Source organism: Sus scrofa, chromosome 15 (assembly GCF_000003025.6).
Source record: "Sus scrofa isolate TJ Tabasco breed Duroc chromosome 15, Sscrofa11.1, whole genome shotgun sequence".
NCBI classification, from domain to species: Eukaryota; Metazoa; Chordata; class Mammalia; order Artiodactyla; family Suidae; genus Sus; species Sus scrofa.
In genome coordinates, this window is record NC_010457.5 from 64812839 (window position 1) to 64840226 (window position 27388).

General features: G+C 39.5%; 1 protein-coding gene across 13 annotated transcripts in view; it reads right to left on the minus strand.

Moving 5' to 3' along the window:
• ACVR1 (activin A receptor type 1) overlaps positions 1-27388 on the minus strand; it is a 142176-nt gene that overhangs the window by 63361 nt on the left and 51427 nt on the right. For 3 of the 13 annotated variants that reach the window (XM_001927798.7, XM_021076457.1, XM_021076453.1), the window contains exons 2-3: positions 21629-21812; positions 584-657 (exon numbers count right to left, since the gene is read on the minus strand). In XM_001927798.7, the coding sequence (XP_001927833.3) occupies positions 584-650 (67 nt within the window). In that variant the 5' untranslated portion in view covers positions 651-657; positions 21629-21812. Of the gene's footprint in view, positions 1-583; positions 658-10374; positions 10538-18867; positions 18955-20279; positions 20341-21514; positions 21813-27388 lie in introns of those variants that run through there. The other 10 variants (XM_021076449.1, XM_021076448.1, XM_013984146.2 and 7 more) reach the window with 8 other exon arrangements.

Here is a 27388-nt window from a genome sequence, read left to right on the forward strand (position 1 = left end):
AAAAGAAAAAAGAGGGGGTGAAGGTGGGGATATTCACATGCAAAAAAAATGAAATCTAGACACAGACCTTCCACCCTTCATAATTCAATTAATGGATCACAGACCTAGATATAAAACACAGCACTATAAAACAACTATTAGATAACACAGGAGAAAACCTAGATGACCTCACTGAAGATGGCTGTAACTTTCTAGAGGCAGATCCATGAAAGAAATAATTAATAAGCTGGACTCCATTAAACCTCTGCTCTGTAAAAGACAATGTCAAAAGAATGAGAAGCCAAACCACAGACTGGGAGAAAATACATGCAAAAGACACATCTGATAAATGACGGTTATCCAAAATATATAAAGAGCTAAGAAAAGTCAACAGTAAGTTTACAGCCTCCCCCATTATGAGAAATCTCTGTACCTTCCTTTCAATTTTGCTGTGAACCTAAAAATCAACTTTAAAAAAATAAGTCATAAAAATGAGGGAAGGGAAGGATTGCTAAGTCTGACAGGATTATGAACAAACTAGTTGACAGTAAAATGAACAATATACAGTACCTTGTCCTAGCCCGAACAGTTGTGAGCCACTTACCTTCCATACTAGGGGAAGGGAAAGCAATCATCATTAGCACAGGAAGAATCATCACTCCATCTACCATTGTACAACTGTGGAGGGGAAAAAGAGATATCAGTAAAGCAAAACATTTAACTGTAGGATGACAAACTAAATTAAGCGTACCATCTCCAAACTGCCATTCAAGGCCTTCCTTACAAATCCCCCTCACATATGTTGCCTTATTTCTTAGTGCACTTAAACATATATCCCCTTACACAGATCTAAATAAATCATCTTAAAGAGTTAATCAGATTTACCTCCTACTGCTGGCCACTCTTAGGCAACTTTCTCTGAGTCTACCCTCTTACAAAGAACTCAAAAGGGACATGAAAATTTTCACCTATGAGGCCAGGCATTCCTAGAAGACTTTAGGTTTGAATTTTATCTTATCCTAGAGAATGCAAAATTGACACCAAGTTAAAAACCCTGGGACTATTCTAATGTGATATTACAGAATAAGTAAAAAATCCAAGCCAAATTATTATGTTTGAGCCTACTTTTCCTTTAAAAGGATTTGAGGTGAGAAACCTACATCATCATACAAGCCTTTCAAAGAGCAAAAAGCAAAACAAAACACAAAACTGTAACTTACCCCTCATTTATGGCAAAGCAATGCATTCTTACATTAACCTCAAATTTAACAAAGCATAGTCACAATCAAGACAGGAAGAAATGATATAAAATTTTAATATGTGAAACAATAATGGAGAGAAAATAAGATAACTGATATAAATTTCAAGTTGACACTGCCCTAAAAACTACATGGGCAGAAGTTCAATTTTCTGAGTCAAAGGACTACAACAAAAAACTTTTCCATTTGAATAATTCCTACAAAATTTTGGAAATATGAAGTGAGTTTGGTTATACTAATTCTTTATTACAAGAAGTAATTTTTTAAAAAATTAAACCTTTCTTTAACTAGCTGCAATTTTCCGGATGGTGAAATAAAGAGAAAATGGGTAAAGTTCTTTAATGAATAGGTGAATGTGCTATCTTTGCTGTGGCTCTGACGTAGGCTGGCGACTACAGCTCGGATTCGACCCCTAGCCTGGGAACCTCCATATGCCATGGGAGCAGCCCAAGAAATGGCAAAAAGGCCAAATAAAATAAAATAAAACAAAATAATGGAGTTCCCATTGTGGCGCAGTGGTTAACGAATCCAACTAGGAACCATGACGTTGCGGGTTCGATCCCTGGCCTTGCTCAGTGGGTTAAGGACCCGGCGTTGCCGTGAGCAGTGATGCAGGTCGCAGACGCGGCTCGGATCCCGCATTGCTGTGGCTCTGGCGTAGGCTGGCAGCTACAGCTCCAATTGGACCCCTAGCCTGGGAACCTCCATATGCCGTGAGAGCAGCGCAAGAAATGGCAAAAAGACCAAAAAAAAAAAAAAAAAAAAAAAAAAAAAAAAACCCGCTGCTACCTCAGCTGTTTGGATGGGACACCTTCTGACTCATCTTCTTAAAATCAAATTTTTTGGTTAGTAGTCTGACTGTTCATTCCCCACACCACTATTTTATCTTACTACCCCTCAATTCAATTTGTCCACAATTTCAGATTATCCCTTTTCTAATAGCAAGGTGAGGGAAGAGGGTAAAGGAAAATTTAATGAACATGACTTTTATATTTGTAAAAGCACGTAGAACTAGAGTAATCCCCTTTTGCTGTTTTATTATTATAATGATTACTTCCATGTTCACATAGACCTTTTCTATAGCAGGCTCTTCTTTGTGATATACAAACCCCTCACTAGATCCTGGGGCCCTCATCACCAGACACTAACTCCTATATCACTATCTCTTCTCTGAGCCTCTGAAGAGGAATACACTGTCGTTCCTTCCACCTCAAATGCCCTGAGCCTCCCCCTCTATTTCACTCCTACCCAGTTCCCCCTCCTGTCATTCATGATCTAGCTTAAAAGGCAAATGCCTGGTACAACATCTCCATCAAGAGTGATTTCAAAATCAAAACTACTTTGAGGTACCACCTCACACCAGTCAGAATGGCCATCATGAGTAAGTCTACAAATAACAAATGCTGGAGAGGGTGTGGAGAAAAAGGAACCCTCCTACAGTGTCGGTGGGAATGTAAATTGGTACAGCCACTATGGAAAACAGTATAGAGGTACCTCAGAAAACTAAATATGGAACTAACATATGATCCAGTAATCCCACTCCTGGGCATATATCCAGACAAAACTTTCATTGAAAAAGATACAAGCACCCCTAGGTTCACTGCAGCACCATTCAAAAGAGCCAGGACATGGAAACAACCTAAATGTCCACTGAAAGATGAATGGATTAAGGAAATGTGGTATACATATACACAATGGAATACTACTCAGCCATAGAAAAGAACAAAATAATGCCATTTGCAACAACATGGATGAAATTTGAGATTCTTATACTAGGTTAAGTCAGAAAAAGACAGATATCATATGATATCACCTATATCTGTAATCTAATACACAGAACAAATGAATCTATCTACAGAAAAGAAACAAACTCATGGACATGGAGAATAGACCTGGGGTTGCCAAGAGAGAGGGGGAAGGTGGGGGAGGGACTGAGTGTTTGGGGCTAGTAGACGCAAACTACTGCATTCGGAATGGATAAGCAATGAGATTCTGCTGTATAGCCCAAGGAACTGTATCTGATCACTTATGATGGAACATGATGGAGGATAATGTGAAAAAACCATTGTGTATATATACACGTATAACTGGGTCACTTTGTTGTACAGCAGAAATTAACAGAACATTGGAAATCAACCATAATAAATAAATAAATAAATAAAAGAGTGATTTCACACTCTGCCTCCAGCACCGGTCTAACACCACTAGGAACCAATCGTTTGCTATGTCAATCTCCAGCCCTAGTCCACTTGCCTCCAAAAGGAGTACATACATCCAAGAGTCACATGAGAAAATTCATTAAATTATGGGATGAAAATACTAAAATTTTTATCTTATAGAAATGATTTAATCTAGGAGTTCCTATCATGGCACAGTGGAAACAAATCCAACTAGGAACCATGAGGTTGCGGGTTTGATCCCTGGCCTCGCTCAGTGGGTTAAGGATCCGGCATTGCCATGAGTTGTGGTGCAGGTCACAGACACGGCTCGGATCTGGCGTTGCTGTGGCTATGGAGTAGGCTGGTAGCTGCAGCTCTGATTAGACCCCAGGCCCGGGAACCTCCACATGCAGCAAGTGCAGCCCTAAAAAGACAAAAGACAAAAAATTAAAATAAAAATTTTAATCTAATAGAGTGATAAATAACTTGAGCCTTTATGTGGTCTCTGTCCCAGTTCCTATGACAGTCTGGAGGTATCTTACAGGAAAAACGGGAGTTACATAATGTGAAAGTGTGAACACGGTTTGCTTATAGAAGATAGCTACGTGCTATACTTTTGCGGGTTTATTTAAGTGGAATTACAGGCTGTGATGGAATTACAGGCTAGTATAATGAAATGATCCCTCCCCAAACTTCAAGTGTTCTAAAACCTTTAAAGAAACTACAGATTGAATATGTTATTAATGAACATACCAGAGAAGAATAAGAAAATGGTGGAGCTGTTATCTCTATTCCTAGTGGTTCTTTGTTAATCACTTTACTGGAGGAAAGCAATTAACATTCAGTTCAATCTGACTTGAAGCAGGCTCCCCAAATTCAAAATTAAAAAATACATGAGAAACTGATCTGCATCCAGTATCATATGCAGTAAACATTATCCCAAGTGACTTGAGATTTCTGTTACTAATACAATGTCATTACCATTAGCCATACCTTAAATATTTCAACTTATATCCTTATTTAAAAATCCTTATTTTATGTATGTTTTATAAGACATAGTTTTACTTCATATAATACTTATAAGCAACATACATATTGAGGGTGCATGCTCAAAAAACCTTTTAACCATTAAACACCTTTGAAAACTACTGAACTATCTCAGTCTTATCTTTGAATTCCCAGTCCATATTTTCTTCCTCTCCTCTCTCCATCCCTTCCTTCCACAACTATTGAGAGCCTGCTATATACTCGAAATTAGTAACTTAAAATGATAAAGATATACAAACATGGTCCTTACTATCAGGGAGCTTACACGATCTACCTAAGGTTATAATCAAATAATCATCTGAAAGAGCGTACAATTAAAACCTGAATTAAGTGCTAAGAAGAAATATGGTTAAATAAGACTGCTAGCAAAACAATCTGAGATTTTCTGGCGGGTGGAAAGGCTTCCCTGGGGAGATTATATCTAAATAGGAACTAGGAAAATAAATAGGAGGTACTATTCATTCAAAAGGATGAGTGCATGAGCCTGCCTGTGTATGCGTGCGTGCGTGCGTGCGTGCGTGCGTGTGTGTGTGTGTATTGGGGTGGGTAGCACTCTGTGCTGGAGACAGGAGGGCATGTAAGGAAAAAGGCACAGCTTCTCAGCTTCTATACAGGCCCTGCGGCCAAGAGAAGCATGATGTATTCTGAGGACTTAAAAGACCTATTTTACATGTGACTAAAATACCAGGCTAGGACACAGAGAGCCCAAAGAGAAGAGTTATAAGGAGAGAATACCTAAGGAGCCTGGAGAGGTTTCTCTATCAGAACCTCAGTAAAACATGGTAAGCCCTAGTAATAAGCCCCCTCTCACCACTCCACGTTCACTGTCCTCAAGGCCCCTCTCCACCCATTCTCCCAGGTCTCCAACCATCCAGCTTCCTGCCTATCTCTGGACCACTGTATAGATGATGCTCCCCATGACTGGACCCTCTTTCAGGACCCAACCTGGCAAATACCTACTCATCCTTCAAGTCTCAACTTAAGTGTCACTTCTTTCTAGAAGCTTCCTTAAACCCTCATATACCCTCGATACACTCTCATATACCGCTTTGTTAATTTTCCTTCATAGCACTTATCATAATTAAAAATTATATATGCATAGTTGTGTGTGCTTTTGAACATCTGTCTCCCTCACTAGACTGTAAACTTCATGGTAACAAAATCTACAGTCTATTTTGTTCAACACTACCAGAGTAAGGGGCACATGTAATATTTGCTGAATACAAATTCTCCCTGAACTAATCAGCTCCATTTAACTTTAAATTCCAAAGAATTAACAATTCCCCCCTAACCTCAACATCCAAACACGTACACACCTGCAAAGGAACAGCAGGATTAAGACATTTATCATCTCTGTAGCTTTACCCTCTAGAATTTAGTTCAGGTAATAATAAAAGTCAGCAGTTAATAAGCGTCAAGCTTCAAAATCAAGAATCCTTTCACTGGGATTCCAGTTGTGGCTCAGCAGATTAAGAATCCAACCAGTATTCATGAGGATACAGGTTTGATCCCTGGCCTCACCCACTGGGTTAAAGGATCTGGCATTGCCCTGAACTGTGATATAGGCTGGTGGCTGAAGCTCCAATGTGACCCCTAGCTTGGGAACTTCCATGTGCCATGGGTGCAGCAGCCCTAAAATAACAAAAAAGAAGAAGAAAAAGAATCCTTTTACTATTTAAAAAATAACTCTAAAAGACAATTGCCGTTAGTATTTTTTTTTCTGTCACAAAGTCAATAAAAGCCCATGCCCCCAAATATCTTTTTACAGATTATTATTGTACAAGCAAAATTAAAATAATAATTTAGGCTCATAAATGGAAAATAGGAAAAAAAAATTATAAATTCTGGCTTCCAAACGAATCTGCTGTTTATAAATAGCTCAAAATCTGCCAAAAATCACTTTAATGGTTGCCATTTTGTTCAGTGCCTGGAGTATCTCTGCTGACCAGTTAATTCAACTATTAAAAGCAATTCTTTCAAAAGGAAAAGAATTGTAGAAAGGAGAATATTCTGGAATAAATGTCCTGATCATATTTTAATTATAAAACTCATTTTATATGCTAAAGTCCCAACTTGAAGTCTCAAGGACCTATTTCTAATTTTAGAATATACTAAAAGGAAAACATTGTTTTTTCAACTCCATTACTCTCAAGTATTTTTGGCTAAGGAGTTTCAGATGTGGGTTGGCAAAAAAGAGGAATGGGTGGTGAGAAAAGAGAGTAGCAATAATTCAAGAGTTCAGGGATGTTTTACTCCCCTGGCTTTCAAACTTTTTGGCCTCAAAATCTTTTCATACTCTTAAAAATTATTAAGGACTCTAAGGAGCTTGTCTATGTGGACTATTTCTATCAACATTTACTCATTAGAAATTAAAATGGAGAATTTTGTAAATACTATATTTGTGTTAAAGTAACAAGAAGTGTATTACCCTATTTTTTATAAATTAAAAAAATAACTATAGAGCCCCCCAAAAATGTAGTGAGGAAAGCAGCATTATTTTGCATTTTTGCAAATCTCTATATTTGGCTTAGTAGAAAGCAACTGAATTCTCATTTATGACTCTGCATTCAATCTGTTATGTCATATTTGCTGAAGTATACAGATACTACAGCTTCACAATATTTTTTTTTTTTTGTCTTTTCTAGGGCTACACTCACAGCATATGGAGGTTCCCGGGCTAGGGGTCCAATCGGAGCTGTAGCCGCCAGCCTGTGCCAGAGCCACAGCAATGTGGGATCCAAGCCGCGTCTGCGACCTACACCACAGCTCACGGCAATGCCAGATCCTTAACCCATTGAGCGAGGCCAGGGATCGAACCCACAACCTCATGGTTTCTAGTCAGATTCGTTAACCACTGCACCACAACGGGAACTCCACAGCTTCACAATATGAAAACCTATGTCACTGAAGGAAGAAGGACCTGTGGAACCCATGAGAAAGTCTTGGAAACTCCAGATGATCCTGGATCATGCTTTGAAAATCACTGTCTTACTATTAAATGCTCAATCCTTCTACCATACCAGATTAACCAGATAGTACCAGATATTTTAGGCTAATCATTTGTTCAATACCTGACAAAAATACTACTGTTCCACAGGTTGAGAAATCGCTTTATAAACTCTCTAACATCACAGAAGTCGACAAGAAGTCTACTGGACAAGGGAAAAGGCAATAGATATCTATTTCACATAGGAATAATATTTTATGCCCACAGTTAAATACTTTTTAAATGCGACATAGAACTATGATAAGAAGGTACACCAGTGTCTATCTCCTTTAGGTCCAACCAAATCCTTTTCCAATGTTCTAAGGCCAAAATCCCTAAGCAAAAATACTCATAAACTAATGGGGATTACAGAATATTATCTGAAATTCATCCAGAGTATGAATTTTTGCCTCCAATGTATACCAACGTCTTTATTTTTGTTCTTAGATAGGGCCCTCTATCCCTGGTAGCTGATCTTGATATTTCAGACACAAGGTGAAGAGCTATTCAGAAAACAGTTAAGGAATCCCTATTGTGTCTCAGCAGAAACGAACCTGACTAGTACCTATGAGGATAAGGGTTTGATCTCTGGCCTCACTCAGCGGGTCAGGGATCTGGTGTTGCCGTGAGCTGATATGCAGGTCACAGATGTGGCTTGGATCCTGCATTAATATGGCTGTGGCATAGGCCAGTAGCTGTAGCTCCAAGTTAACTCCTAGCCTAGGAATTTCCATATATGGCAGATGTGGCCCTAGGAAAAAAAATAAAAATAAAAATAAAAATGAATGAGCCACAGAATCCAAACAAAGGCCAAGACACCTAGGACTTGCAAAAAACAAAAAACAAAAAAACAAAAACAATTAAGGACCTCCTGTCTTAACTATGGTGCCCCCTTTAAATCATTACCATCTCATACAATGTCTCAGAACTACTCTCTTGGGCGATAAAACATCCCAGGATATTCTACTAAAAACAGGCAAAACCCGGGCAAAACAGAGCCACTTTCCAAATCCCATGGTAGTTTTCAAACTCCATTTATAGATCAGACTGATATCCAGTTAAGGAACTGGTGTTTAGCTCAATTTTTAACATGTGTGGGCTTGAAACCAAGTTTGGCACTTCTTTTGCTCATCACAATTTTACAGCTGGATAAAACCACAGACACACTGCAATACATTCCCCCCCCAAAATCACAAAGCATTTTGATGTCAGTCACAGAATCATCAAGAGTATAATATACTTCTATATACAACCCTTAGAATCACATTAAGCATCTAGTTGATAATCTTACTATAAGAATAAAAGGTATTTCTATATGGCACAAATGATCCTGTCTATAGAACAGATCATGGACCCGGAGAGCAGACTTTTGGTTGCCAGGGGAGAGGGAGGGTGGGAATGGAATGCAGGAGTTTGGGGTTGGTAAATGCAAACTGCTGTATTTGGAATGGATAAGCAAGGAGGTCCAACTGTACAGCACAGAGGATTATGTCCAATCCCTTGGGGTAGATCATGAAGGAAGATGGTATGAGAAAAAGAATGTATATATATGTACGACTGGGTCACTACGGTGTACAGCAGAAATGGACACACACTGTAAATCAACTGTACTCTAATTAAAAAATAAAGAATAAAAGATACTTTGAAAACCTAGATTTACAAACAGCATACAACTTGTTATCTATATGTTGCAGATGAAGGGAGAGCTATAGGATGAACCTTCAGAGTGTTTCCCATAGGAAAATTCAACAAAGTGTTCATCTGATTGACCTGTGGCCTAGGCTTTGGTTTGTCCATTTGTTCAACATATAATTTACTGAGCACCTACTCATTCAACATGGGCTTTCTTATAATTCTTCTCCATTCAACATCTAACAATCTCCAAGTCAGAAAGAATTTTAAAAGACAGGTTGTATGTTCACCCATCCCTATTTTGAATGACTTTTCGACCATCCACATGCTGTCGCTCACTCACCACTGGTAAGGGTTGTCACAACAGTTCAATGACAGTTCTTTTCCTTCTTATGGGGCCTATGCTACTCCTTTCATAAGGAAAAGGAAAAAAAAAAAAAAGAAAAAAAAAAAACTTTCTCTTTCATATAAAAGGTAGAGGCAAAGCAAAAAAAGCATTAGAGTGATTCTGCTTTCCCTGGTTCACTGCTCACATTCCATCATTATTAGAGCAGCAGTAGTGGCACTTCCCAACCAGTGAGACACTGTGCTTACGGATCATATGTATCACCTTGTTCACTCTCTCCCCAATATACTCTAAAATAAAGACTCATATCAATCCCATTTTACAGATAAGAAAATAGGTAGGTAGAAGTAACTTGCTCAAGGGCCCAAAGACAAACCCGAAGCCATCTGACCAGAATTCAGTTCCTAATCTACCACCACTCACAACCTTCATTAAACCAGCCAGTCACAGTTCAGCAATCTGCTTTTGTCATCCTTAACATTTTACCTAAGCTTTAATACTTTCTGCACTTGAAGCATTTTGATTTTCCTCTTAGAAAACAAAAAAACAAAAAAACCTGCCATTGCCACACGTGCAGCCCTAAAAAGGAAAGAAAGAAAGAAAGAAAGAGAAAGAAAGATAGTCAGTCAGTCCTCAGGGGTATTTGAGCCACTTTTCAATCATGCCCTATTTCCATTTTTTAACCTCAAAATTTATTTCATATACTCTGTAACCTCAGATGATCTCCCCCACCCGTGGAGAAAAAAAAAAAAAAAAAAAAAAAAAGACTGTGGTGTGAAAGGAAAAACAAGCCACACTGCTAGCACACAAGTGGTTTCCACCTCCTACCTCCCAGCCCCATTCCTCAATTCTCCTGTGACTCACATCTCAAAACAAAAACAGGAATTAGTGTAAGTCAGGCACATCTGGGGGCAAAGTTAGTAAGCCAACCTCTATACATAAAACTTTGAGGGAAAGTATACTTACAACCATCACCTCTCCAAGTGGGACAATAATCAGCCTTTATGTGACAACAGTTATGTCTCTTCTAATGTTCAACAAACAGAGAGAGAACCCAAGGGCAGCTTGCTCCCAACTACCTGGGCCTTCAGAAAGGGTGAAGAGAGACATGGGCTGTCAGTTATAGCTGCAAAGAAAGGCTAAAACCAAAGCCATCATACCATATAAGTTAAGTCAGGGTCTTTTCTCCAGTTCACAAATGACCTGTGAAATATTTTTAACACCACACTCTGTCTGAACTGGCAACGTGCAAGTTGCCAGGGCTTGGTTTTATATAGACTACACTGCTGTGGGAGGGTTTGGTGGGGGGGGTGGTTACTTTCAGAATATTAGCATGTAATTTGATCTTTCGAGATAGATGAATACAAATAGCTTCTTGGACAAGTCCTATAGAACTGAAACCCAGCCCCTGGATCAGTTCATCCTGTAGTTAGAGGAAATAATTACAGATTATTTCAGGAAAGAAAGGGTTTTGACTAAAAGAGTTACACTACAAACATTCCAGCTGTGACAGATGGACCCAAGACATAGTTTGGAAAGGATGGGAAAAAAATAATATAATCTGTTAAGGAAAAAAAAGGGGGGGTGAGGGAAATGAGGCTTAATTGAATGAAAATAAGTAAAAGGTTTAAGTTAAGCTACCATGTAAGAACCAAAGAATCCCCAGTAGGTTTATTTTAACTGTACACAGGTCAAAACTGACTTTGCTAAACCCCTACCGGATATACTTATAATCACTAAGTAGAGCTCCTAAGATACCCATGTTTTGATCACCCACCAGAAACCTTACCAGTATCCCAAGACTAAGTTTTATTTTGACACGCTTGACTACATGGAAACTCTCCCTCATTTTCCACTTCATTCCCTCTGTATCAAATAGCCATGGCTGTCCTGCTTTGTTTCAACTGATAGGGCCCATCATCTCCCAGCTGGTTTGCTCTTAGGTAGCTCAGGGCTCCTCTCCCTCCAGTTTACAAACTGAGACAATTTTTGTTTATTTCAACCTCCTGCCAGGAAAGACCCTGTTATTCCCCCCACCCACTCACCCACCAATGCAACTCTCACATGAGCAACTGTGAAGTCCATCCAAAACCTTACTTCCTCCCGAAGTCCTCCAGGTTGGGTCCTCTCTGCCCTATGTCTCATTGCCAAGGCTGTCTGCACTTTCCCCTCAGCCTAAGAGTGCAGACCTTTTAAGTCCTCTTGTTACTAGACAAATAGTGTCTCAGGCACTGCCATCTGACACAGCTGTTCAATGCTAAGGCTAGTATTATTAACCTATAATAATGGGAACAGTGAGGGGAAGAGAAATAAAAAAGATGTTAGCACCAGAAAGGTATGTATTTCTCGCTCTTTTTTTTTTTTTTTTTTTTTTTTGGCTTTTTAGGGCTACATCCATGGGATATGAAAGTTCCCAGGCTAGGGGTTGAAAGAGAGTTGCAGCTGCCAGCCTCTGCAACATCCACAGCAACATTGGGATCTGAGCTATGGCTGGGACCTATGCTGCAGCTTACGGCAACACCAGATCCTTAACCCACTGAGCGAGGCCAGGGATCAAACCCACATTTTTCCTGACACCAGTCAGGTTTGTAACCCGCTGAGCCACACAGCAGGGAACTCCCCCCCCTCGCCTTTTTTTTTTTTTTTTTTTTTTTTTTTTGGTCTTTTTGCCTTTTCTAGGGCTGCTCCCGCAGCATATGGAGGTTCCCAGGCTAGGGGTCTAATCGGATCTGTGGCCGCTGGCCTACACCACAGCCACAATGCGGAATCTGAGCTGCGTCTGCGACCTACACCACAGCTCACGGCAACGCCGAATCCTTAACCCACTGAGCAAGGCCAGGGATCGAACCGGCAACCTCATGGTTCCAAGTCAGATTCGTTAACCACTGAGCCACAAGGGAACTCCATTTTCTTTCTTTTTTTTTTTTTTTTTTTTTTAATGGGAGACACTGAAGCATGTTTCTGTGGAGATGAGAAAAACTACGCATCATACTCCAGCCTGATCAGAGCCCTTCTCATCCACACTCCACCCACACTCAAGCCCATTCCTGCCTCAGACCGCCTCACCTTCACCCCTGCTTTACACTGCTCTGCCATCTTCTTCACAGCCCTTACTGCTGTGTGAAGTTTGCATTTATGTATTAGTCTACTGGCGCTTACCATGTCTCTCCATTCCCATCCCTCCTGATTCCACACACCAAAATTGTGTGAGATGAGAGTCTCAGCATGAGAGTCAAACGTTTGTCTGGCTCACAGCTACATCCCTGTGCCTGGCACATACTAGGAACTCAATATAAATTAAAACACATTAATTGTAACATCTTTGTGCTACACTTGGGTCTTGCTGGGGAGAGGAAGGTGAAATTTAAAGCATTTTATACAGCCTGGCAAGAGGAGGTGGCTGCTCCTCATCCCCAAGGTAATAATACAGCTGCAACCAGGTATTTGAGATAAATTCAGAGATATCATTTGTAAGTTGGATTTCAGTTTTCAAGGGTGTCATCCAAGATAAGCAGCCAAACAAAAAGACGGCTGGCAGACTCTGGGTATACCAGACAAGTCCCTGGTGGACACTATCCCATTTGGACAGCACTGCTTGAATCTCTAGTTGCAGACACCAGCTGATCTGCCCAGAGCCATCCCCAGTGACCTCTGAGACAGCTTCTGTAGCTTGAAAATATATCGCCTACAAGTCAGAAATTGACATGTTATCCACAAACCCTCCCACCCCGCCCCCTGCAGTCTTCTAACAGTTATTGAGGCTATTTGGAAAGCCATGCTTCCATGCCTATTAATAACCTTCAGAAAGAACCCTGAGGAAGTGTCAGGAGAAAAATAGATCTGGCTGATGGAAGCCAAAGACTCAATCAGTGGTTACAATTAGCAATTAATACATTTGAAGAAAAAGAAAGTTGTAACATCTTCTGTATCATGTTATCTGTTCAGAGGGCTTAAAACAAAATACTCAGCCAAAGAATTCAGGGAATGCTGACTCAAGAACACCAGTCTTTACAGAAAAAAACTCTTAAAGAACAAACAAACAAACAAACAAAAACCTTATCTATTTAAATAGACCAGCTACTAACTTTAACCCCACATCAACAATTCCAGGGAATTCAGCCTACAAAGCTGATACCACTAAACCTTTGCAATTATTTACATCTTTATAAAGTTTCTTCAGGTGATACCTTAAATAGCAACCAAACCCATCTATTCTAAAATGATGGAACAACTAATTAACATTAATCTTTAAAAAGACTTTTCTTAGCAGTCTTTCTCCTTTCCCCTCCCCCAGCTAGAATGTGATTAATGGAATTCTCTCACAACTTAGCTTGAAATATGCTTTTGCCAGTCGCGCAGCTAAAGCAGAATCAGATAATTGTGGTATGACTCAACAAATGCACAGCTGTTCATTTAAATATATCCATCAAAAGTATAAATACGATCATGAGAAAGAAAATGAGCCGTGTACGCAGGGTCAGTGTACAAGCTGAACGAGTTAGCATAGAAGTAACCACAACAGAAAACAAGGAGTGGGGATGAGGCAGGGAGAGGCTCTGACACCAGGTAGAAAGAGACCCGAAGTCAGGTGCAACCAAAAAAAAAAAAAAAAAAAAAAAAAAACCACCAAACACTCAAACGACCTAAATTAGTTATTAATGGGAAGGTAAAAGTAAATGCACTCTACTAAATGGAAAGAAAGAAGCAAAACCTAGGAAACAGGATACTCCCAAGTACACAGAGGCAGAAAGCCTACAGAGTAGAAGTGGTGAATCCAATCTCTAATGAAACAAAGACCCAAGACAGAGAAAAACAGGGGTATGGGGTACTCACCTCTGTCCTCTCCCCACAACCTTTGGCCAACATTAGGAAATCCAGAATATGTGGGAATCCCTCCAACAGTCGATCCCAAAGCAAATAACTGAAAAACACCACTCTGTACCAGGCAACCCCTCTTGGAGGGTCTACACATTTGAGACTCACCTGAATGTGAAGAAAAGGAAACCAAAAAAAGAGAGACCAGAATGTGCAGAGGAGCAGGAGGAGTGCTGAGCAGGAAAACAGGGCCAATGTCAGTGGCCATAAAAACCCCACTGCATCCTTCTTTCTCAGGGATGGTCTCAAAGGCCCAGTCAGGACTTGAGAAGCAGGGGTACCTCTGCAAAGACTTGAGTACCTCTCCTCCCTCTTTCAATGCATAATTCAAAATATTAACAAACAGAAAGAACACCTAATCCATGGTGATGACTTCCAAGCTTCCTCTGAGCCAACAAAACTCAAGTTCTTGCCAAAGAACAACCTCTGTGCTGGTTAGAGGGCTCACCTCGTGCTTGGCCTGACCCACAAGAGGAACCATTCTGCCTCCACACTAAGAGACAAACCTCTCTCACATTATTCTAAGTAACAACCATTTCAGCAACCACCAACTCCCTCAGCCCCAGGTCCTCCCACATCTACACTGTTCATCCTCTCATAGGAAACCTTCTAGAAAGAGCACTCACAAAGCTCCTTCCACGCTCTCCCTCTCCTGCATCCAGTTCAATGCTAGCACGCCTCTGGCTAAGGTTCTATCTTCTGCATACACTCCACCTTATCCTTCAGATTCACAGGGGAGCTTTCCAAAACTCAAACTCCAAAAGCCTCACCCTCCCCAGCCCCCAAGATTTTTATTTGATTGCCCTGCAATAAGGCCTAGGAAGTCCCTGGCCCCCTGGCAATTTTGCTGATGCTGAGAATGCTGAGGGATGTGTCACGGTCCACTGTGCAGCGTGGCAGGGCTCAGGACTCTCGTCTTCCACCGGGCTTTTCCCTGCCTGGGATGTAAAGGCTTCATCTCTCTACTGTCTTTTATAGTTTGGACCTTGGTCCTCCTCTGCTATGCATCTCTTAAACGCTGGCTTTCCTCGAGGCCTCGCACCTTAACCGTCCCTTCTTCTCACTCAAGATGTTACCCAGCTTCAAGGCCACGGAGCTGAACCAAACCACCAGGTTAAGTTTCTTTACTCATTTCTCCCCTTCCCTGACTATTCCTTCCTTACCACCTTTTTTCTCTATCATTTATCCCTGTCTTTTCACTGTTGATAAAATTTATCTTTAAAAAAACTGTATAATAGGCATTTCAAGTTATACAGAGAGAAAAGGATAATAAAGCCTATTTTTGACCTCCCAGTTTTAAAAATAAGCAACATCCTACCAACCCAGTTCCAAAAATAAGCACTCTTATTTCCTCTATTCTGACCATTTTCTTCCCGAGGTATTTTAATGAGAATCCCAGAAGTCACGTCATTTCACCCACAAATTCTCTAACAGATAGGGACTATTTCTAAATATAACTATAAAACCAACATCTCATCTAACAAAATTAAAAGTACTTCTCCTCCAAATATCATCTAAAAGCTAACCGGTATTTAAAATTTGCTCAACTTTCAACAACTATAAACATCCCCTGCTCCTCCCCCCGGAAAACTGTGAGGAGAATGGGGATGGCACACCAAAACAGAATTATTTTTACCACTTTTCAGTTATCATCACTAGTGGTGCACTGTTAGGATTGTGGTGGTATTGAGAACACTGTGTCTGTCATGTAGAGACCACAAAAGCACAACTATGGCAGATTCAAATTTTATCATCCCAGAGAACTTAACTTCTCTGAGCGGAATAAAGGAGTTAGAGATGTAACACAGAAAAGGGAAGGTGTTCCCACTGTGGTACAATGGGATCACTGGTGGGATCATTGGCGTCTTGGGAGCAGTGGGACAAAGGTTCGATCCCCACCCAGTACAGTGGGTTAGGGACAGGGACCCAGTGTTGCCACAGCTGCAGCGTGGATCACAACTGTGGCTTGGATCTGATCCCTGGCCTAAGAATTCCATATGTTGCAGGGTAGCCAAAAATGAAAAAAGCAAAGAAAAGGGTAGATAAGAACCTTACAAAATGAATAGGAACTGGAAGCATCAGTATGAACTCACTGAGAATTTCATACGTATTTGTCCTCTATCCACTAAAAAGGCCTAGAAACAATGCCTTACCCAGCAGCTATGAGTATTCTGGATGCCCATTCCCCATTAAAAGAAAAAGAACACATTGAATTGAACCATGAGGGGGCAATTCAGCCAGTGGGAAACTGGAGGTCAAACATCTGGGTTCTTCAACAGGAAAGGAAAGGGCTAGAGGGGGAACCTGAGGTCAGAGGTAGAAAGCTGAACTATAGTGGCTAGATAAGCACATGCAGGTGACAAAGCCATGCAGAAAGGCAATGAAGCAATGACTACAGAAGTCAGGAAAGTGGATAATTTCTGGAGAGACATGGGGACCATGACAGGCATGGGACATGCCAAGGGGCTCTAGGAAGGCCGCTAATATTCTGTCTCTTGATCTGTGTGGTGGTCGCAAAAAAATTCACCTTATAAATATTAACTAGGCTATGTATACTTTGTGTGCTACCTAAATCTGTTTCATAGTAAAAAGATAAAAAGGAGAATACAAAAGAGGAATGTGTGCTATTCAAAAAAAAGATGCACTCTAACACACACACACTCTGAAGAACTAACAGCATTGTGTATCATGCATATGTGCAAAAATTTGCCCAGGTTTGTGTCACAGATAAGTTTATGTAATAATCTTCTGAGATGTTAACTATTTTTTACCTTCAGATAGGAATATTGTTTTAAGTTCCACGTTTACTAGTTCTTTATAGAGAAACAGACAGCACTGCATGGTCATAATCAAAAATCGAGTATTAAAATAAAAGCAACACAACATCTTATAAGTTGATCCCTCCTCTCTCCTACTTCAATTATATAAGTTTCGGGTCAAAGACAGAGACAGACTGTAGAATCCAGATCAATGTTTTCCAAATACTGTGTGACATTATCACCAAACAAGAAAAATCAACGTCATAAAGATGTGAACCCTCCCTCACAAAAGGTATCTACACATTTAACACAATCCCAATAACCATTTAAACAGGCTTTCTTCTCAATGGGGAAGGAGTAGTGACTAGATTTGAGTACTTCAAAAGCCCATATATTTTTTAAAATCTACATACATCCAAATAAATACGAAAATTCTATAAAATGAAACTTTAAAGTTCTGTAAAAGGGCACTTAAAATGATTGTGAAAATTGGGTAAAATAGAACTGCCCCACCAAAGAGGAAAAAAATTAATTTCAAGAGTTTAAAAGAAAGTGTGATCCTGCCAAATGCATAGGCAGAGAGATCAACGACATGAAAGATAGCCCAGAAATAGACCACAATTATTTGGGAATGTATAATACTGAAGAAATCGAAAGAGAAATTTGGGACTATTCAGTAAAATTGGAATGACTAGCCAATATGATGGAGACTGCTTATTTTCCACTAAAATTCCTTCTTCGCATCTTCTTGGGCACATGCTGATCAACTCAGGCTGTATTCCCCACTCTCCCTCACAGCTGGGAGTGCCCACATGACTAAGTTCTCACCAGTGGAAGTAGGAGTGACCTGTGATCGCCTGCCCTAGACTTTTCTCTTCATCCTTCCCATGGAGGGAACCCAAATGTGGTAGCAATCCAGCTATGACCATGCAGATAACAACAGTGACAATTCCTAGAGCCACAGAACAGAAGGAACCTGGATCCCAGTGACCAGCGGATGTGCGTGGTTCTGCTTTGCTTACACTGGAACTGTTAAGTCAGGAAAAAATCAACTTCCTTGCTCTTTGAACCATAGTGTATTTCAGTTCCTTGGTTATAGCAACTCAGCCTTACCCTAATTAATAGAGCACCTAGCAAAAAATTAAGTTGGATTCATACCTAAAATTCCAGATGGATCAAAGATTTAAGTCTAAAAAAAAAACCATATGACACTACAAGGAACCATGATAGTCACTTTTAACTCTAAGAATGGAAAAGATCTTTTCCCTGTGATACAAAATCCTGAAGTCACAAAAAGTTTGATTATGTATTTATCTTTATAAATATTTAAACATCTTTTATTGACTGTCTCTTCTACTAGAATGTAAACTCCATGGAGCAAGAACTGCGATCTTATTTCCATTATTATATAACCTACTGCCTAGCACAAGTGCTTAACACCTAAGTGGCTTTCAGTAAATATTTGTTGAGTGAATTGGTAAATTTAAGCATAACAGAATTTTAAATAATCTACACGGCAAAATAATTATTTTTATACAAATGACCAAACATAAATATCACATATCACACAGAAAGAAATAGTGTGGGGGGGGGGTGCTAATTTTGTTAATGCATAGGAGCTCCTATGAACTGATAATGAAAAGCTCAATAACCCCATCAGAAAACAGACAGAGGACATCAAGGGAGGGAAAAGAACAGGAAATATAAATGACTTTTAAACTTATGAAAATATGCTCAATGTCAATCAAAATAAGAAAAAATGCAAATTAAAGCTACATTAAACTGTCATTTTTCATCTATTGATTTGGCAAAGGGGAAAACCTACCAGTTTGACAATGATACTGTGATGGGCAAGGGTATGAGGAAGCAGGGTTCTCATCCATTGCCAGTAGAATCTAAAACTTTGCAAGCTCTATAAACAGAGAAATTTGGAAAAAACTTTACCAAAATTAAAATGTGCATATCCTTGACCCAGCAATTCCACTAGTAGAAATGGATCCTACAGATATGCTTACAAACATTTTTTGGGGGGAGGGGGGACCTCACCCACCGCATGGAAAAGTTCTCAGACCAGGGACTGAATCTGAGCCAAAGCAGCAACCTGAGCCACAGCAGTGACAATGCTGGATCCTTAAACTTGTTAAGCCACCAGGGAACTCCACAAACAGGTTTAAAATATATTTACAGCCTTCTTCATGATAATAAAACTGGAAATGATCTATGTGGCCACTAATATAATACTGGTAATTAAATCAGAGCCCATCTCTACAGTGGAATGCTAGGCATGCATTAAGAAAATGCAGTATTAATATGAAGAACTTCCAAGAAATATTATTTCAATGAAAAAAGTACAAAACAGTATATAATACCATTTTAGGGGGAAAAAAGAACTGTAATAATCTTTAGATTATGTGCTGGCATATTACATCTGCCTGAAATCTCTGAGAGAATAATACATAAGAAATTGGTTAACAATGGTTGTCTCTAGGATAGGTAACTGGGCACATGGGAGACAGGGAGGAGGGAAATTTATTTTTCAGTCTTTTGTACCTTTTAAGTCTTATAAACATTCATTATATTATCACCTTCCTAAAAATATATATTTTACAAAATAACAGCAAGACAAATATTCATTCCCAGCCCCAGATTATCTAAAAACTTCATCTGGTAATTCTCACTGTCAACCACATTAAGAAGTTATTGAGCTGAACCATTTTAACCCTATTTCATAATTAAGAATCACACAGTTAGCAATTAACTAACGCCATCATCTCCTCTTCCGTCCTCAAATAAATATATATGCAAAATAAAGTCAGTGTCTTAATTCCATCCTTGTTATTCATTACTTCCTCTTAAAACTCATTCAACCTCATGCCACCTTAAATGGGCATGAAAATATCTCAAAATGTTCCAAGGATAGTAGCCAGAACTAACAACTATGCTAATATATTAACACAGCCTAGTGCCAAAGAAGTTCCTTCCAGACATCCAGAAGATGAAAACTTGACATAACCACCACCTCGGCAGCAGCCCAAAGCTGTGCATCATCTGCCTTGGAAAATAAAAACTCACATCCTTAATGACTAAAAGTCCAATATCAACAGCCATGACTTTTTTTTTAACCCTAATACGAAAGGTCTCCCCTTCGCATCCCCCTTTAAATTATAGGCTAACCCCTCCTGAGGACTGGTTGTTATGTTATAGCCACGTAAGGAACAATAAGCAGTTGTTACTTACACTGAGATTCTGCTTAAAAGGGAAAATGTCTGCCACATGTCAAGCAGGAAGAAAGAGCAAGCTGCAAAACCAAATGTGTAGTCATGTTCCATCAATTTTTAAACAAATTAATAGGTACATTTTGTGTACCTACAAAAAGTCTGTATGTGAAAAATTGCATGTTCCAAATTATTAGCAATGGGTAAAAGAGAGAAGGGAGAAAATTTTATCTTTATACTGTTTTGTACCATTTGAAATTAATCAAAAAGAAACTTTTCTATAAAAGAATAAAATTTTTGAAAATAATAAATTAGACTTTCCTTGAGAAAGGAAGCATTTGACAGCTACTAGAGACCTTTCCCCAAAAGTCATGAGCCTATGGAGGCTGCAGAGACCTCTTGCTTCTGTCTCTTTGTACAAGTTTCAAATCGCATCTGGGCAAGCTCGACTTTTAACTCAGAGATGCACCCACCAACATTTAGTACATCAGGCCTCCCCTCATAGAACATCTTAAAGACTCTATTTTAAAGGTGCTATTGGTGTTTTCCCCAAAGCTTAACACAACCTTCACAGGATTTCATCCTGAAAGAAGACTTCTTTACATGGATTTCAAAGTATTCCAAGGAAGCAGATGACGAAAATGTAGTTCTGGGAAAGGCAAAGTATGGAGACAATAAAAAGATCGGTAGTTGCTGGGGAGTGGACTGGGGAAGGATTAACAGGCAGAGTACAGAGGATTTTTAGGGTAATGAAACTTTTCTATAGGATACTATAACGGTGGATCCATACTACTATATATTTGTCCAAACCCATAGAATGTACAAGAGCAAATCCTAATATAAACTATGGGCTCTAGGTGATAACAATATGTCAATGTAGGTTTTACTATTGTAATAAAAGGACTGCTCTACTGGGGGGAGACTGAGAGTCTGGTGGGGGATGGGGGCATCTATGACAACTCGGTACTTTCTGCTCAATTTTGCTGTGAACCTAAAGCTACTCTAAAACATAGGCTATTTAAAAGGGAAAAAAAAGTAGTGCTCCTATAAGGTGAAAAGAATGGCAGAAGCATTTATTGGCAGGGAAATGTTGGTGGTATTTGAACAACTTGGCCACAGTTAAAAGATAACTTAGCAGCTCCACCAAAAAAAAAAAGCCTACCTTCAAGGTCATGCAAGATAAAGAACCCCTGGGCTCAGTCCTAACTTTCTTATACTGAATTCCTACAAACCAACAACATGTGGCTAAGAATTTACCGTGTGGATTTGATGTCTGCCAAAGATCATTAAAAGAGATGATTTGTTGAAATGGCTCTACTGCCAGCTCTGGCAACAGCACTGAGAGCTCCTGGGTAAAAGGTGACCGGCTACCTTAGCACTGGCTCCAGGGCATCTCCTCCCGCAGTCCTTCCAGCAGTGGGCTCTTCCCCAGAGTACCACTCACTTGCTCCTGGACCCTGGAGGAGGGAGAGGTGATCCTGGATTCTCCCGGAACAATGAGAAGTCCTCCAGTAGTTCTCGCGCTGACCGTGTGACACTCACAAGAGGCTTAGGGCTGCAAAGGGGAGGAACAGAGAAAACCAACTAAGAAGAAAAATCTGCAGTTGTGCAAGTGCAGTTGAAAGGAAGGGTACAGTTGGCCAGTCTTTCAACTGGGACCACAAAACCAAGGCCAATTTACAACTGAAGCAAGGATGGAAAGGGTTGGAAAAAAACAGACATGTAGTATGCTGAGGTCATAGGTCCACCCGGGTCTTTAAATATTTTCCTAAATGACGCAAAACTCATAGAATCTGCAGTTGGTAAATTTCAAAACCAGGTTCCTTTAAAGTTCATATACCACGTAACTCTAGCCCATGACAGAAACAAACAAAAAAAAATCATTTTGCTTTGTGTATACTCACTATTACAGGTACCTGGGAAAAACAAAGTTCTAGCAGTCCACAACTATGGAATGAAAGTCTCTCCAGACACCCAGCTGCTCCTAGAGCCACCCCAGGTACCAGAGTAACTAGTTTCTTGTATATCCACCTAGAAATAATCTGGTTTGGGTCCATTTTCAACCACCATTCTCAGCTATAGAGAGATCTAGTTCAAAGACTCATAATAAAACAATGGTGGGGTTAGGAGCACACAGAGGAAGGGAAGGGGGCTCCAGATAACTATCAAAAAAACAAAAAACCACCCAAGCTCCCTTTTCCTTTAGGAAGACTTTAAAAACAACAACATTTGCCAAAGGAAAAGGAAATTTTTATTAGAATCAAACTTTCCCATTCAAATAGCTGAGTAACACAAAACACTGAAAACCTTACTCCTTTTGGAAAACAGCACCTTTTTTTTTTAAACCTCAAGGAACATTTTGCCAAGAAAACTTTAAAATAAATTGAAGCAGAAAGCAAACCCAAAATACAGCATTCCTCAATAATTATTTGGAAGGAAAATCACATCAACCTTGAAATTCAAGGGAAATGCTTTACAAACAGTATCAAAACCTTTCTCACAATCAAATGGAAAAGAGAATCAAAGATGTAAAAATATGACACAAAAAATAAGACACTGAAAATAAGACACACAAAAATATCCCCCCTTCCCTGCAGAAAGATCAACCTGAAAATTGACATTTTTAACAATCACTTAGTAAAGTTAAAGAGTAAAAATCCATTTCTAGAATGGATATCCATAAAAACAAACTCTTTGGCTAAGCAGCATCCACAAACCCTGAGTTTCAGGACAAACCGTTGAAATCTTGGTATTTTCCAAGATGCTGGGGCCAGGGAAACTTGGCAGATTCACACTGAAGTATTTTCCCATCTTCCAAAGACTAACTGCATTTTAAAGGGGGGCCAGTGCTCAACTGCCCTGCCTGGGGCCAGTTGCATCTTCAAGTTCAAGTACTATTAAGAGGTGAGTTTTACAGAGGCGAGAAAATAAGGAAATACTGGTACAAATTTTCTGATTCTTCAATTAGAAAGGTACTTCTAATTTCCCTTCCAACTTCCCAGCCCATCACCTTCCCTGCAGAAAATTCCTTCAAGGAGTTCCTGCTATGTCTCAGTGGTAACAAACCGGACTAGCATCCATGAGGATGCAGGTTCAATCCCTGGCTTTGCTCAGTAAGTTAAGAATCCAGCATTGCTGTGAGGTGCGGGATAGTTTGAAGACGCGACGGCTCGGATCCCGAGTTGCTGTGGCTGTGGTGTAGGCCAGCAGCTGCAGATCCTAGATTAGACCCCAAGCCTGGAAACTTCCATATGCTGTGGGGGTGGCCCTAAAAAGCAAAAAAAAAAAAAAAAAGAGAGAGAAAGAAAATTCTTTCAAGACTGTGCTCAGGTTCTCTTGTCAGTTCAGCCTTCTCTAATGATTCTCACACTTTCCAGATCTTTCCATTCTAATTCTTCTGGTATTTATATTCTCCATGACTCAATTCTATATGACCTGGCACTTAATCCTCTGCCTTGAACTGAGTTTGTCTCAAAAAATAATTTAAAACCAGGTAAAGATCACCTATTATTCTTCTGCTATATCCTTTCTTCACTGTGCCTGGCATATAGTTGGTGCTCAAGAGTTACTGGATTCAAATCAAGTCTTCAAATTAAGCGTAATTTAACATTTGTTTTAAAATTATCAGGCTCTCTAACTCGTGGATTGAAGTCAAAACTGTCGTGTACTACCAGGAAGAACATGTCAATAAAATGAGAGCAAAGGTGGAGAGCAAATTCCAAATATTTAATTCTTCAAATGTTCTACTCAGGACTCACCTCCACACAAATACACTTCATGCCAAGAAGCAAGCGTGATAGATCCTGAAAGGCAGTGCAAAATAGTTTTGCTCAAAACCCCAAGAGTGGAGTTCCCGTCATGTCCCAGTGGTTAACGAATCCGACTAGGAACCATGAGGTTGAGGGTTCGATCCCTGGCCTTGCTCAGTGGGTTAAGGATCCGGCGTTGCCGTGAGCTGTGGTGTAGGTTGCAGACGCGGCTCGGATCCCGCGTTGCTGTGGCTCTGGCGTAGGCCGGTGACTACAGCTCCGATTCGACCCCTAGCCTGGGAACTTCCATATGCCGCGGGAAGCTGCCCTTGAAAAGGCAAAAAGACAAAAAAAAAAAAAAAAAAAACCCAAGAGTGATTTAAAAGATCAAATGGGGCGGGGAGGTATATGCACCAATTAAAATCAGGGTTACAAAATCAATGCCTATACAGATCTTCAACTTGAGATGTGATTACATCCCAACCAATCCAACTTGAAAATCCAAGTAGCTTGCACTACATCTTACCTACCAAACATCATAGCTGAGTCCAGACTACCTTCAACCTGTTCAGAGCACTTACATCAGCCTGCAGCTGGGCAAATTCATCTAACACAAAGCCTATTTTATAAAAAAAAAAGTACTGAATATCTCATGTACTTTATTGAATACCATATGGCAAATGAAGAAAAGAATGCCTGTAAACATTCTGGTTATTTATACTCATGATCACATGGCTGACTGGCTGCTCAGGAGCTGCCACTGCCCAGGATCCTACTCCCTGTAGCATGTCTTTAACCCAGGAAAACATCAAAATTCACAATTAAAAGTACAGTTTCCACTGAATGCTTATCACATTTGCATCTTTTTTTTTTAAGTATAGTTGATTTAGAATGTTGTGCCAATTTCTGCTGTACAGCAAAGTGACCCAGCCATGCGTGTGTATATATATATATATATATATATACACACACACACACATTCCCTTTCTTATATTATCTTCCATCTTGGTCTATCCCAAGAGAATGGATATAGGTCCTGGTGCTATACAGTAGGTCCTCATTACTTATCCTTTCTAAATGTAATCGTTTTTTGCACCATCTTAATGCCAAAAAATCCAAAGTCAAACCACCATTAAGGCAGAGACGTGCATATAAACAAACTGTAGCAACTTGTCACAAAACTTTCATTGAGCTGAATTTTTTCTAAAACCTTGGCCAATGTATTTGGCTATGGAGGTTTAATTACTGGCAATTTAATCATGCCATGTGAAAATCTGACCCATAAAGGTTAGAGGCACATTCTTGTGAAGTGGTGAAGGGTGAGTATGAGGAAAGGGAGAAGGAGAAATCCAAGAAAAGTTCTAACACCAATTGCAGGCTTAACATAGTACTACATTTTCCTTTAATTCAATTTAAAAGAACATGCATAGTTTCTTAAAATTGTTGTAATATGATGGGACTGAGTAACAGGCAAGCATAAAAGGTACTGAAATCAAACATGTTCTTGGCAGCCAGTACAGCAAATAAGCAACAGGGGGGAAAAATCCGGGCAAGTTTCGTCAACTTTTTAATTATAACTATATCCTTGGCTTCTAGAAACTGTGGCTTCCAAAATACTGCAAACCATTTGCCCTTTCAAAATATTGCCCCTTATACAGTGATGAATGTTAATTACACTTATTGTGGTGATCATTTTGCAATATACACAAGTATCAAATCACTGCACTGTATACCTGAAACAAAGTTATATGTCAATTATACTTCAATTAAAAAAAAAAAAAAGACGTAAGACATTATCCCATATCTTCTTAGTCTATCCACCCAGCCTCAAAACCCAAATAAACTAGTGTCTCTTGCTATAGAATTACTGTTAAATGAAATTACTTTAAGCAGCCCATGATAGCAAGAACATGGACCTAGGAAAGAGCCAAACCTAGTTTTCCAACCTACTAAATGTGATTTTACGCAAACCATTTAACCCTTGTTTGTTTCAGTCGCCTTTCCAATGAAACAAGCTTAGTATCTCTCATCTTTAAGTGAGTAATAATGCCAGCTATAATTTAGTGAGCCCTTAGTTTGAGAACTATTCTAACCACATACTTGTATTATCTGGTTTAATCCTAACATAAAAATGGAGAGGAAGGTATTAGTATTTCCATTTGAAAGATAAGAAAACAATGTTGCAGAAGTAAAAATGTCCAAGATCATATTTTGAAACACGTGGCAAAATAAATCAACTCGAGTCTAGAATCTTAAGCACCAGTAAGTTAAATTATATCTTAACTCTTTGTAAAAACTGAATTGAATGCTTGTAGTAGATATTCTTAGTTCCTTTTCCTGCTTCCTACTTCTTAAAATAATAGAAGTGCTAAAGCAGCTTGTAGAAGAGCATAAAGTTTACCAATCCCAAACAATAACACAAATCATCCACGACACTACAAATGTCCTCTTGTTCTGACTCTAAAATAACACTGCTACAACCAAGGATATAAATGTCAAGTATCCTTGAAGAATAATCTACTCCAGATGCATGACTACATGGGCAACACGGGTATTACCTACTAGTAATTCTGAAGAAAGGCAACATAGTTATCAGCCGGTTCTGAGATTTCCAATCAGCCAGTGGGATAAAAATATAGGTCAGAGACAACGCCCCAAATAACTGATAAGCTTGGGGGACACCACAGAGTTCAAAGAACAAGGAGAGCCACATAAGTTGAGGAAAGATAAATACTGATTGAATAAGGAAGTAGAGAGGAGCACAAAGACACAGCAAACCTCCTACAGGAATTTCCAAATTGTCTGCAGATATTAAGCTTTGGGGTGTGGGAATGAGAAATGGGAATTTCCAGAAGGTTCCCCAGAATTCCCCAAATCATAGTATTCAAAAAATACTTCCAAACACCCTTTACTCATTATAATGGACATGTAAAAGAAATGTTAAATAAATTTAAGAAATAAACTTAATAGTATTTACAAAGAACAGTAGCCGCTATCAAATATTCAAATGCTAGAGAATGTCAGTGAGCATTATTGGGGAGTATTCCGAGAGCAAGCCAAATCCAGCCCACAGTCTGTTTTGGTAAATAAAAGTTTTATTGGAACACAGCCCCAACTCATTCATTTTACGTATAGTCTATGGCTGCTTTCACACAAAACAGCAGAGCTGATAGTGGTGACAGAGTCCATATGGCTTGCAAAGCCTAAAATATTTACTATCTGGCCCTTTAGAGAAAAGGTTTGTTGATCCTGCAATAACCTACATTTGGATCTATGAGGAAGGTGTGCAGCACTACACAGAACCACATGTTGAAATTGCCATTTTAAAGGCTTATTTTGCTTTGGAAACGTACTTCTTGGAATACCCCTCACAGGATTTGTA